Raw genomic sequence first — 14,219 nt, forward strand, 5'->3', positions numbered from 1 at the left:
AGGTTCAATCCACAATCAGTATTACTCATTAGAAAAGACAGTTTATAATTAGCTGCTGTTACCTGTAATATCTTGTACATAACAGTGTATTAACAGTTTCTCTCTATTATGTGTGTTTGAAATGCATAATGCTTTAATTTGTCATTTGAAAAGTACAGTATTCTAATTTTTAAATTAAATTACTGTGTTTTATTCTGTTCAAACCATTAAGAAACTGTCATGTATGTTTGTTACAATTTGTGCAAAGAGAGAGGAATGAGGATAATTGTGCTTCATAAATGTGATAATATATGATCTTTGAACATTTTTCTCCATCTATATTCCAATGCCCATGATTACATCTCATTGGCTTTTGCCACAATATTCATTGCAACAAGCCTTATGGAGAATGGCGAAATCTTTATTAGACCGTGTATCTTAACCAACTTTTCATAGACTCTATTCCTTATGGGATCTCAATTTTTAAGATTGTGTAACCACATCTTTGTATCTTTTTCATACAGTGCAGGAAGTTTATCTTTTCTTAATTTGTCTAATTACACTCCTTTGATAGTAATTAGAGTTTACATTTAGTTCCTTATGCACTTTTTGAAGTTTAAGTTTTACATTTTATGAGAAACCCCAAGCAGCCATAAAACCTAACAAAATTTTTCCTTTAATTTCTTGTACTTAGTTAGAAAGTTCTTATCACTTTGCTGTCAGTTGCAAATCATGCATTTCTTGCTGTTTTTATTCTAGTATACTCATCTTTCAAAAGCTTATATTTCTTTTCAGAAATTTGCCATGAATCAAATGTATGTACCAAACATGCCACCAGTTATCCTACAGCTGACATCTGTGAGGATATGCTACTGTATTAGCATAACTTTTATGCAAATTGTTCTTAGAAAGTACAATTAATCCTCCACATTTAATGTTATTGGTTCCAATATTATAACTATTCACTTTTCTTCATAATGCGTGTTAATCAATTCTTTATTGTTTGGATAGGCCTAATAACGGATTTCAGGCACAACTAAAACTGTATGAAAATATGAAATGGAAAATAAACTCTTCAGACATACAATATAAACTGTTCTATTGGAATTACCATGGTCAGGAACTTGACAAAGGTAAGTTACTCTGTTATTCACAAAACTTGATTTTTATTTACTGAGTAGTAATAAGGGGCTTGTTTGTCCATTGCAACTGGTGTATCTATTTACAAAAAAAATTCAAAATTAGTTCTGTTCATCTAAATATTTATCAAATCTTCTCATTTTCTTATGTTCTTTTAATTTACTGTATGTATGCATAGCATCTGAAAGCAGTAGCAATCCATTGAAAAGGCCAATCAGTGCGTCAGAAAAGTAAAATTGTATGAGCTGAAGATGAATTCTATTCTGTCATAAAAATTTATATTTGTGTCCTGTTGTCCTACCATTGGCACCATTAAGTATAAGAAAAAGAAAGGTGATGCATTAGTAATATAAATTCACTTAATATCTTCTAATTAATAAGTCATTATGTCTAATAAGTTGTGAATTTTCTTTCTTTTTATTTTTTGTAAAACAAAATGTATGCAGCTGTACTGCAGCCATTCCAATTAACAATAGAATCTGAACTGAGCATCAGAAAGATATTACCTCCCATAATCTATGGTTTTATTAAATTTTGCTATTATACAGGGTGTTCGGAAAGTCACTGTGCACTTATATATTTATTAACAGACATGTTTCAATATAGAATACAGGAGGCAAATAAGAATGACAATTATAAACAATATTGAAAGTGACCCCCGTTGGCATCAATACAGACTTGGATCATTCTTATTTTATTTCTAAACACCGCTATCAGTTGCTGGCTTGAAATAGACTGAATAGACATATGATTACAAAACTGCACAGTGACTTTCCAAACACCCTGTACATTATAGTGGTCTGGCTTAACAAATTTCTTATAACACACATATTTTGTAATTTTATTTTTCACTTGTCAAAAAGATAAAAAACTGTATAAGAAGGGCAACTGAATGCTGTGCCCCCCTTTTTTATTAACTACATGTCTCCTAATTTGTTTGACAGATAATTCCAGTGTTACTGGATGCTGGTATAGTTAGCAGTGAATTTATTTACCTTTAGGTGACTTTACTGACAGAAAGATGAGATACTAATAATAAGGAAGTATGTGAGATACAATGCAAAATATGGAAACATTGTGTATTTCATTTCTTATGTTCTATCATGATCTTAACTTTTAAAGAAAAAAAAAGTAATTATTCCAGGAGTTTTCAAGTTTCAGAATGCTGAAAGGAATACTAAGCTCAATATTTTTTATCAAAATCAACTTGTAATTGATAATTACCTTTAATTGAAAATTTTATGATTTCTTAACTGTGACTATGAAGAGCATAAATAATTTAAATAAGTATTGTACCAATGATACATAATTTGTCAGGTCTTTGTGTTGATTAAGTTGAGATTCATATACAAACCATATCATATTTTCAAGTAACATTAAGTACTCTAAAAAGAGGTTTATGAGAAAGTCTATTATGGAGTTCACGTTACTATGATGGATCATGGACCAAATGCCATGTTTGTTGACTTGCATTCAAAATTATATTGAACTACAATTTAAGAATTTATGCCAACAAGTTTGGTATCAAATTGTAAATTGTAATTTGAATTTTAGTATTATGTATTACTTAAGTTCTTAATTTAAAAGTAAGTATTAGAAGAATACCTAAATATCAATTTTTGTTTGTCACATTGTATGTTGAATGGAGCATTTGTTCAGATTATATGTTTGTGATGTAAAAATATTAAGTCTATAATTTTGTATGAATCTGGAACACAATTTACTGATATTGATAAGATATAAAATAATAATCTTGTTTATCTTCTGTTTGTTGACATATGGCTTGTGTGTTGAATCAAACACAGTGGCCTCACACACCTTTTTCCATTTTTGGAAATAGTCCATTATGTAAGCTTACAATATATGATATGTGAATAACTAATTGAAAGCTCAGAATGCCCCTATTGGCAAGTTTATTGTTTTATAGTTTAATTACTGCATACAAGAAAACTGATGCTAAAATGATACTAAAACCAAAAAACCTAATGTTTCTGTCACTTCTTTGCCACCTAATTGTTTCATTTATTCCCAGGAAATTAATTTTTTATGCATTCTATGTAAACAGTTCATGCTACTATGGCTTTTGAAGTTTGTTGTTAATTAATATGTCAATCTTAAACATGTTTGTTCTCTCCCTTCTCCAGTCAACTTCTGTAGAGTTTGCAAAACAATAAATTGGTTATGAGACACATGGATGTTAAGTAAGCAGTTTGTCGTACAGTCAACTATACCTCAAAAATAATTTATTGTGAGATCTTGTATAAAAACTTATAAATACTAGTGAGGTATAAAGAAAAGTGTCCATCATTATAATAATATTGTTAATAGCCTTATCAAGAATTAAACTGGTAGTGTTAAATAGAAAACTAGAATGCAGCACATAACCTCATGAAAAAGGTTTTACTCAAGAACCTGTTCAGTGATGCAAGGGATCAGATACTTTTAGCATAGGTTATAATGTTACAATATTCATAATACACTTATGCACATTAGGTTAAAGCTTCCTGTATCAGCATGGTCTTTTCTTTATGACAAAAGCCTAAAATATTGACTTGTTTTCCCATTGATAAGTGTACTCAAATATATTGTCATCTGTGATAACCTTCAGGTTTTGGTATTTAAGTTATTTTCAGATGGTAGAAATGGCCATTAAATTGTGAGTTGAAGATAATTATTGGTTATGTGCTGTTCCAAATCAGCTATTTTAAACATAAATGTTTCCTTTGATTGTCATTTTGTAATATAGGTTATAGATGTACTCTTTAAAAATAACATCTTACTGTGAAAGCTTTTATGTATATGACTAATAGTAACTTTGGTTGGTGTATGAAATTTCATTGTTTATATATTTTTTGGTTCTCAGATGTGAAAACTCATTAGAAATATTAATTATTGTGGTATTCTTAATTCAAAAAATATTATTTCAGAAACTTGTCTACTTTTTTGACTATCGTCCACTTTAATATAAACTTAATGATTACAAATAGAAGTATATTAAGTAAGTAATATAATGATTCCATAATGTAATAATCAAAAAGTGAATATTATATAATGTTCACTTTAATTAGTTTTGAGTATTGTGTTAAGTATTTGAAATTTACAGGCATCACTTGTTTTCAAACTTACTTTCTGCAAAATTGTCGTTATGCCACGGAACAGCTATCTGAGCCAGTCTTTAGTTGCAAAAAATGCAGGTAAGAAAAAGTTGTCTAACTTAATGTGTCTAAGTTGAAGGTTAGAATTATCACAGTTTTGATAAACATAGCAGGTACAATATCTTTATAATACTATTACTGCCTATTTTTAGGTTCTGTTATAATTTATATAATGCCCATCACTACATTTAAAAATTCAGAACAAAAATAGTATTATCGAATATCTTGATGTTCTGTCAGAAATGTTTGTAATGTTCAGAGTAACAATTTGTATGATTATATGTAGAAAACTATCCTGTATGTTTCGCATTATAAGGATATGGAATTTTTGGAAAATATACAATTAAAAAACGTTTCCTCAACTAAGCATTTTAATTTTATGTTTCATGACAAGATTTGTTTTAAAAAACAAGAAATGGGTATTGCTTTATTAATATGCATAGTAAATTTTAATTTTCAGTTATTATATATAAAGTAATATTGAAGATACTATATTCTTATTTGGGTTAGAAAAAAAACAAGAAATGGGTATTTCTTCCTTAATATGCATAGTAACTTGAATTTTAATTTTCATTTGTTATTATTATATGTAAAGTACCATTGAAGATACTGTATTTTTATATGGGTTAGAAAAAACAACAAGAAATATGTATTTCTTCATTAATATGCATTGTAACTTGAATTTTAATTTTCGGTTGTTATTATTATATGTGAAGTACTTTTGAAGATATTGTATTTTTATTTGGGTTAGGAAAGTTCTCTTTGCTGGACAGAATCTCCTGCCACATTTTAGAGAGAACAATCCACCATGGTATGACAGCAGATGGGAGAACCTTATGGTAACCAATAATGATGAACTGTGTAAAAAAGGATTATTCATAGAACCTTTGCCATGGATGGTCAATTCAATCATTAGCAAGAAAGGAAAGGTAGCTTTCAAACAGTATTTACAGAAGACCTTTCAATATTTGTATGGACATGTTATTGGATTATAAATAGTAGTCACTGGTAGTTCACTCGTAATTTAAATAGGAAATACAATTAAATTTTTACTAAGTTATTTTATTCAAAATTGGCTAATATAGATGACAATTACTGTTACTTAATAGTTTTGAAAAATAGAACTTTTTACTTAATAGTTTTGAAAATAGAACTTTTTACTTAATAGTTTTGAAAATAGAACTATAGTGTGTTATTAAACAGCTACCTGGACCAACTTTTAATTGTAAATAATACAACTAAGAAATAATCTGTGGTATCAGTTGTGCATACTTATTTCTTTAAACAAAAAAAAAGCAGTTTTATAGTCTATGGTGGTTTAAATTAAAATAATTTTCTCTATTGCCATTCAGGAGTTTTAAGTTGTGCCAAATTTTGTGTATAGACTGCACTAATGTAATTATAACAAGCTCTACAATCAAGCATATGATTACCATTTTGTCTTGCCATACAATTGTATGTAATTACAATCTTTGTCATACTGTATAATCCAGTATATAAATGCACTATCCAGTGTGTATCTAACAACCTTGGGCAATAGGAATTGATAATAGCGTATTTTTTGTTTTTGTAAGTATATACATGTTGTAGTATGTCTACCCATTACCTTGTCCAATATCGAGTCATAGTGCCACTGGATGATTTTAAATATATTACTTGATATAATTCTTGAAGAGGATTTATTTTTAAATAAAACTCTAGACTGTTGTTACTTGTTTATAAATATAATTTTAAAATTATTAAAAGTACAAGTTTATCATTTTTTTATTTCTGGTATGTATCATCATGAACCACAATAGAGTTCATAATAGGGTTTTCTGAAAATTTTCACAAAAATCCTATTAGAACATACAGGCAAAAAAACATGCAGACTTGTTTTTGAAAGAACATTCAAGACTTTTTGTCTCAATGGGTAAGACTGCTAAAGTATTGCTAATAATAAAAATTTGATTTTCCAATTATTATGTGAAATTCATTTGTTTGTTTTTTACATTATTATTATTTATATCATTCTTGTTTCACAAACCTACAGATAAAATGGCTATGAATATTTTATTCAGACCTATGCAAATGTATTAAAAATTTCTATGTAGGTTAAAATACTATGTTTGTGTTAATTTTTTTAAAGAAAGGAGAGATTTTATCAATTTTCTACCAATACTGACCAAGTTCCTCTTTGAAGTCATTCAAGCACTAAAGCATAGAACAAAAGCAGTTTCATATATTGTTCCAAAATCTATGTAATGTTACTACTAAACAAATTCTTGTAAAGGTTGTAGAACTTCTTTGTTGGTTGAGTTTTTCTTCACTACCAGCATAAGCTCTTTGAAGCTGTTTAAGCACCATAATACTAGTCTGAAATGCTTCATTTTATTAAAGTAAATTATGTATGTATTTATAACAGTGTCTTCAGCTTTGTTATTATTGATTATAGTTTTACAAGCTGCTTCAGAAAGAATGGATATAAATATTGTACTGAAACTTGGACAGTAGTAATGAATGCAGTATTGAGAATGTCATAAGGTATTTTTAAAATTAATTCAAGTACCTTCATTTTATCACCCGAAGAAATTTCTCTGAAAGTCCTTCATTTTCTGCCATTGTAAAACTCCAGTGCATTTTTTAAGAATACATTGTGGAACTTATAATACATGAATTAGAAATTGCCATATGGAGAATTCATAATTTCTGAAGTTCACTGTTTTTCATTGTTTCTCAAGTTCTCTGTTATTTTTCCAGTGAGTATTTTAACAGTAGGTGATTACCATAGTAGAAAGTCTTTACTCTTATGAGTGATTACTGATTCTGATTATTTTCATATTTTGTTTGTTAATGGGTGTTTATACAAAAAAAACAACCTAATTTAGTAACTAATGGTTAGGTGGGGAAAAAAGCCAGTGTAACAGTAAACTGTTGAAGAAAATGTAACATTCAACTGATTGCACATGCACATATCTAGCTTAAAATATATTTTCCATAAATGGACATAAAAAATTTAGAAAGCAAAATAATTTAAAAAAGTAACAAAACAAGATGAATCATAATGCAAAGATTATATTTTTATGTCTGCAACTAGGCTAGAAATAGTTTCTACACTATTTTCTCGAGTTAAAAAAACCCAATTTTTTTCTCCACTAAAATTGATAAGTACTGTAGACATGTAAACAACTATAAAACATCACAAACACCATACAGTGCCAGGGTATGGTCAAATTAACTGTTATGATGGCATTATTTTATTAAGGATTTGTAAGAATAACGTTGTTTTAGGAACAGTTATATCTGATATCACTTGTGAATGCAACATTTTTTGGTCAAAGTTCAAACTTGCTGGATCCTATAATGACATTTGAATGCTCCTGTTTGAACATGATGTTTCTTATTTTTGTACTTGCAGGTAAACTTAATGTTAGGGTAAATAGAGCTTATGTGTTCAAAAAAGTATTTGTGTTCCAAAGAAGTGAAACTGGGAAAAGTGTTGTAAAGATATCTATATCAGTATTGGTAATGATAAAGTGTGGACTGTATGACTTATGTTTCAGTATGAATGATAAAGATGTTGGGGAGAATAGGTGAAATAGAATTGCCCATGCTTTTAAACCCTCTGTTTGAGAAAGGTTTTGTTGTTGAAAATTAACCTTTTCAATGAATATGAAAAGTTTATTTTTGTAAAACATGCACTTTATCTCTTATTTTCTCTATCTTTATGTGAAAGTGAAAATATGAAATACAATTAAATAAATTTAATTTTCTAGAGTGACTGTACATTGTAAGAAACAATTCCAATTATTTATCCTAACAGATTTGAGTCTCTTAGTTTTTCACAACTGCTTTCATTTAATTTTACTGTTTTAATGCTCTCTGAACTAAAAAATATATATGAAACAAAATCATTATTTTTACTTATAATAGAACTAGTCATTACATCTTATTTGTAAATTAAAATTTTGTTTTTAATCTTTTGAAATGGTTTTTGTGGTATATACATCTGAGAATTCTGTTGTAACCTATAAAATGGTGATTTTATTTTTTTGCATCAGTGCAAACTTTTCTTAATAAATTGAGTTTAATTTTTTGTGTAGCTATAAAATTGATGTTACTTAACATAATGTCTCTTTTCCAGTTGTATTGTCCAGAGTGCAAATCCAAAGTAGGAAGTTTTAATTTGTTAGGTAAGTTACTAATTTGTACAGATTTTATTTTTGATGCTCAAACCAGATTTTAATAAGCATAAATAATAATTCAGTAAGTGAAATGATGCTGTGTAAAAGTTATATCATTTAGATTTTGGAGTTTGTCAGAAAAAAATAGTAGTTATGAAGTATCTCGCATTAGATAATAAACTGCTATGGTACTTTATAATTTTAAAATAAATAGTTTGTGTGAAAAATATGCACATATGTATGTAATGATTACATTCCACATCTTATTCTATATAGCTACTTCAGATCTCACTTTAAAATTTGAATAAAGTTATGTCTTAAGCCCAGTTCTTAAAGAACCATTCTTTTACATCCTTTTATGTTAAATGTAAAAAAATCTTGATTTGTACACTTTTCAATCAGCATTTAAAAGGTTCATTATAAGTATACTGTATGGAGTTCTTTGTATTTTTGTGTTCACACAAATGTCTAATATTTAATTTTTTAAAATAAATACATAAAATTAATGTTGTACGTAAGTAATTTCTCTCCCCCTTTTTGTAAGAACTTCCTTGAGGAGTTTCATAAAGAATTGCACTATGGAATATAAACCCAAGGGAATAATGCACTGAGGAAAAGATTAAATATATAGTAAGATTTGTGGTTACTGGTATGTATATCAGTAAGGTGATATCTCACATTTGGTTCACATGTTAACATTATTTGGATTGCATGCAGAATGTGTTAATATATTCGTTTTAATGTTCTCTCTTCTTTTAGTAAAAATCTTACAAGTAAACTTTGCCCTCATATCATTGATTATAATTCATTTTTAAATCTTCCACAAAGGTATGTTAGTCCAATCTGCAATGTTACACATGTCACCCTGTTTATGATTGGCAAAAGTTCTTTGGTGAATGAATCAGGTAAAACTATGGGAGCAACCTTTCATTTTGGGCAACTGTTGTAAATCTGTCTGTGGGACCTTGTTCCAAAATTTCCATTGGTCTTTGGAACTAATTTGAAAGTATTTAATGTATTACACATCATAAGTATAATATTGTGAATAGTAGTTTGTTGTTGAAGAAACTACAGAAATGAAACATTGAGCAAAATAAATATAACCTTGTTTTGGAGTTTGTAGTAATTTTTTCTGCATGAAAAATGTCTTGAGCTACTCCAGCCAACACTTCATAGAATGTTATATTTTGTGTAAAACATTATTGAATAATTGAAATGGTTCATCAATATTCCCATTAATATTATTTGGAAATTGTTACTAAATTGACTCTACAATGAAAGTTGATTCTGATTTTGGGGTTATTTCAGGTGTGCCATGTCTGTGTGGAGCAACAGTAATTCCTGGGTTTTGTTTCACTGAGAGCAAAATGGACAAATTACAAGCTTTGAGAGTAAAAAATAAAGTTATTACAAGATGAAAAATGTGGATAAAACAAATTATTTATGGTTAGTATATAATATTTAACATTAAAAACAAACTGTTCATAAACTTCTTTTGAAAAATTAAATTTTAAGATGACTTGTCTTCAAATTTGACCTTGACCTCCTTAAAAAACCTTTGGGGAAATACTTGGCCCAGGAGCCTTATGATTCTTTAAACTTCCCAATTTTATCTTAACAAGCTTAGAATTTATGCAGTTGTTTTGTTCAACTTTGTTTCCATCTACTTATTGTTAATTTTTGTTTTCAGCCAAATTTTTTTCATATATCCTTTTGAATGTCCAAATTTTTTGTTTAACCAACTTTCTTGATCTTCCATTATACCCGTCAATATAAATTTCTTAAATTGCTGATGCTTTTCATCAGTTTTTATCTCTTACACCATTTATAAGTCAACCTGGTTTGTTTTTCACTTGCAGCTACTTTTTTTTTTCTCTAAAGAATACATTTGTTTTGAATATTGAAAATTTTTTCTTTAAAAAATTCCACATTTGCTCATGTCTCCAAATAAGTCATCTGTCCAATTCACAATAAATAATTCTTGTTGCAACATTTAAAAATTTGCTTCATTGGAATTTGAAATCAAAATATAATTATTCCTGACTTTCATATCTAGGTCAGAAGTTGGATATCTGTGTTGGCGGTGTTGGTAGTAGTAAAGTTAAATCTTAACAATGACAATCACCCATTTTAAAATTTCATGCTAGTAATTTTCTTTGGACTAAATTTGACTCAAAATTTCAGAATCAGTGTGCCCTATCACACAGCATCTTCTCTTATGCACACACATAGCTTTGATATGATCCTTGGAAGATTTGTGTTCAGCTCAAGACACATTTTTCCTGTCATTGAATACATTAAGTTACTTGTTGCTCGATTTTGGAGATAAGTTGCTAAAAAAAGTAAATTGATTTACTGGCATCTGAAAAATTAACCATTTCTGTTTTTTTGTTCCATTAAATTTTACACAATAAAAATTAGACTCCTGAATATTTTAGTAATATACCCTTCCATGTTCAGCATATGTATAGCTCAGTAATTGAGTTTTCAAACATTATTCAGTTTGCTGATTAAATGGAGTTCTGTCATCTTATTATTACTTGTTTTTGGCCACAGAGCACTGTACTCATAATAAGGCATATCAAAATTAATTTCTGAATTCTCTACATTGCCAATATGGTCGTCTTGTTTGTTTTATCTTTAATAAATTTCTTTGCTTCTTTATTTATTTTCATTTCTGATTATTCATTCTAAACCCACTTCTAAATTTTCATCATTTAGTGTTTCAGAGTTTGTCAAATAATCAGACATCTTTTTTGGCAGTGTTTATTTACTAATCTCTGTATCTTCAGTTTTCATTTCTCTATAGTTACCTTGAATAGAAGTAGAAGGTAATATAAAAGGAGTAAAGGACTTTTTCTATGCTAGTTTCCTTTATTTTTTCATTTTGTTCTCCCTAAAGTAGAAATTAAAAAATACATTATACATATATTATTAACCTTTAAGTGGCAGCCATCATCAATTGATGTTGCTACCTACAACATTCCCATTGTTTAAGGGTTAATAATAATAACATAATAATACAGTATCTTCATACATAAGATTCTCAAGAACTGAATTGAATCAATTTATATGCAAATTACCTTGTATGGGCAGTCTGTAACAAAATACTACAGCATGTAGCAAATTATTGAACACTATCTTCAGGTATAAGAAACACTATCATGACAATTTACCAAAGCAAGCACAAAATACTTCCCTGCTCCAAAAGGATGTTTAATAATAACAGCTGTGAATCAGCTGACCTGGCACCATATTTTGCACCTATGAAAAATAAAGCACAATGTATAATTAATTTCTTCTTTGGGTTTGACATTTTATGGACAGATTGGTCTTTTAAGGACACCCTGTCAGCATTTAAAATAGTTATGGATGCCAAACAATATTTGTCCTTTTCAAGGCTAGTAAATAAAGTAAGAAAATGTGACAGTAAGAAGATTTATTTTTATAATGCTTTCTATTAGTGGTGTATTTTATAATGCAAAAAAATTCTGCTACTTTATTTGTACATATGGCAGTATCTAATGTTGTTTGCTTCTGTGATTGCCTCTGGATGAACTTATTAGGATTTTGTATTATAATATTTTGGAATTAGTGGTAGCTGTACCATTAAGGTAAAGTATGCATGTGTTAGGGACCACAATTTCCTTTGGGGATCCTGTGTATGACAAATTATCTTTAAATATCTGTCAGTTAAATTTTCACAAAGGTCTGATGACCCATATGCATTACTTGTTCATGAAGTTTGTATCAATGGATAGGATATTTTACTAATATAAGCATGTTTCATATTTTTGCAAATAAAACATCAGTGTGAGCTATTAGGTCCTATCAAGCCCATTTTTTTGTAGAAACTCCAAACTAGTGCCTATGCGTAAATCAGATTCTGGTTTTAGAGCTGAGAGAACATGAGCTCTTGTTTACACAAGTTTTGTTTGTATCTCATCAATTTCATGATATAAACAGGTAGGAAGCACTCTGGAAATTTGAATTTAATTTCTTACTGTGAATTGTTAATTTCCAGCAGTTTGGCCTGGCATTGCCAGGTGGGTTAAGGTGTTTAACTCATAATCTGATGGTCGCGAGTTTGAATCTGTGTCGCATCAAACATGCTCGCCCTTTCAGCTGTGGGGGTATTATAATGTGACAGTCAATCCCACTATTCATTGGTAGAAGAGTTGGCAGTGGATGATGATGACTAGCTGCCTTCCCTATAGTCTTACACTGATAAATTAGGAACGACTAGCACAGATAGCCCACAAGTGACTTTGTATGAAATTCAAAAAAGAACAAACAGTAACAATCCAGCAGTTAATTAATGTCATGCACTGACAGATATAAACTTCAGGGAATATGGAAAAGTGCTCCAGGTAACTTTTACCATGATCAGTACTTGTCAAAGGTGTTCAGTGATTCACTATCATGGATAAGTAAGTGTCTGTATGCTGGTTTGTGTAGAAATTGAATCATTTTTGTTACAGGAATAGTTTGATAGAAATTGAATCATTTTCGTTACAGGAATAGTTTGATAGAAATTGAATCATTTTTGTTACAGGAATAGTTTGATAATGTTGGTATTATCCTATTGTGTATTTGGCTTCAAGAAAGTACAAAACAAAATGTACACACAATTTTTACACTTATTTATTTTTAATTTTGTTTGTATTATTGTGAAAAACTCACTAATATTCTGTTCTTAGCACTGTCTCACATTTTATTTGTAGAACTTGGATCATAGTGACATTTCTGGACCTGATATCACAACTCTCATTAAACAGCTTTATCTTTTTAGCTTTCAAATAATAGCTGTATTTTGTATTGTGTTTGATCTGTACAGAAATGGCTCTTTCACGATCAACACTTATACAAAAGCATAAAGCTGTTGATAAAATTTTACACACTAGGAAATTGATCACTGTGATTTAATAACACTTTTACCCAAATATCCAGATTTTGAGTTTTTATATGTTTGTGTTTCAAAATACATTTAATGTAGGCCACTCACTTTTAATCAAGTCATTTTTGAGATTATTGATTTGATAAAAATCTGCAAGATCAGTAATAGTCTTGTATGCTTGATCTTCATGAAAAAAGAAGGCTTCAGTATGGATTCCAGGTTATGGATGATGTTTTCATCTTTTTGTGTAAACCTGTCAACGATGTTGTGATGAAGTCTATGTATTTTCTCATCAGATGCTTTACTTCTAAAGGAGTCTCTTCTGAATCAGAAAGTTTTGTACCTTGCATACTATCCTCATTCTAAAGTGATCAACATCTCTTTGTAATTTTCAATACTTGTTTTTTAGCTAATCTGATGCAACGAAAGTAGACTCAACTAGTAATCTCACTTGACTGAATACCAGATTTTCCTTCTGAAATCCACCTACTCTGTCTAAACTACATATAACAGATGAACTAATCAGACTCCTTTTATCTAACATAGGAATGCAGTTATAAACTAGCTGGTTTTTGAAATGAGTTGTTACTTCTGTTTACTGAGAATAACTTTATTGTTAAAGATTCCTTTGCTTTTTTAATTTTGTCCAGTCCTCAGTATTTGACTCATCTGTATACATCACAAAGTTTAGTATTAAATCATTATACACTAACATTCCACTTAATAAATTAATCAAATTAAGTAGTGATTTAGTATTTTGCAATAACATTTAACACTGGCTTAATTAAAAATCACTTTACAATACTACTTGAATTTATGACTAAACAATCTTGTTTTGTGTTTAATAATAAAGCATATGTTTAAATTGATGGTATGGTCATGGGC

At 29.0% G+C, this 14,219-nt stretch overlaps 1 protein-coding gene across 13 annotated transcripts in view; it reads left to right on the forward strand.

Moving 5' to 3' along the window:
- MKP-4 (dual specificity protein phosphatase MPK-4) overlaps window positions 1-14,219 on the forward strand; it is a 49,673-nt gene that overhangs the window by 21,097 nt on the left and 14,357 nt on the right. For 9 of the 13 annotated variants that reach the window (XR_013021551.1, XR_013021558.1, XM_076481933.1 and 6 more), the window contains exons 3-7: window positions 991-1,112; window positions 4,223-4,313; window positions 5,026-5,203; window positions 8,398-8,446; window positions 9,746-9,883. Coding sequence is in view for 11 of the 13 variants with exons in the window: in XM_076481933.1 (XP_076338048.1) it covers window positions 991-1,112; window positions 4,223-4,313; window positions 5,026-5,203; window positions 8,398-8,446; window positions 9,746-9,855 (550 nt within the window). In the remaining 2 variants the exon portion in view is untranslated. Of the gene's footprint in view, window positions 1-990; window positions 1,113-4,222; window positions 4,314-5,025; window positions 5,204-8,397; window positions 8,447-9,265; window positions 9,659-9,745; window positions 9,884-14,219 lie in introns of those variants that run through there. The other 4 variants (XM_076481948.1, XM_076481957.1, XM_076481966.1 and 1 more) reach the window with 2 other exon arrangements.

The sequence above is a fragment of the Tachypleus tridentatus genome, chromosome 2 (assembly GCF_004210375.1).
Source record: "Tachypleus tridentatus isolate NWPU-2018 chromosome 2, ASM421037v1, whole genome shotgun sequence".
Classification (NCBI taxonomy): Eukaryota; Metazoa; Arthropoda; class Merostomata; order Xiphosura; family Limulidae; genus Tachypleus; species Tachypleus tridentatus.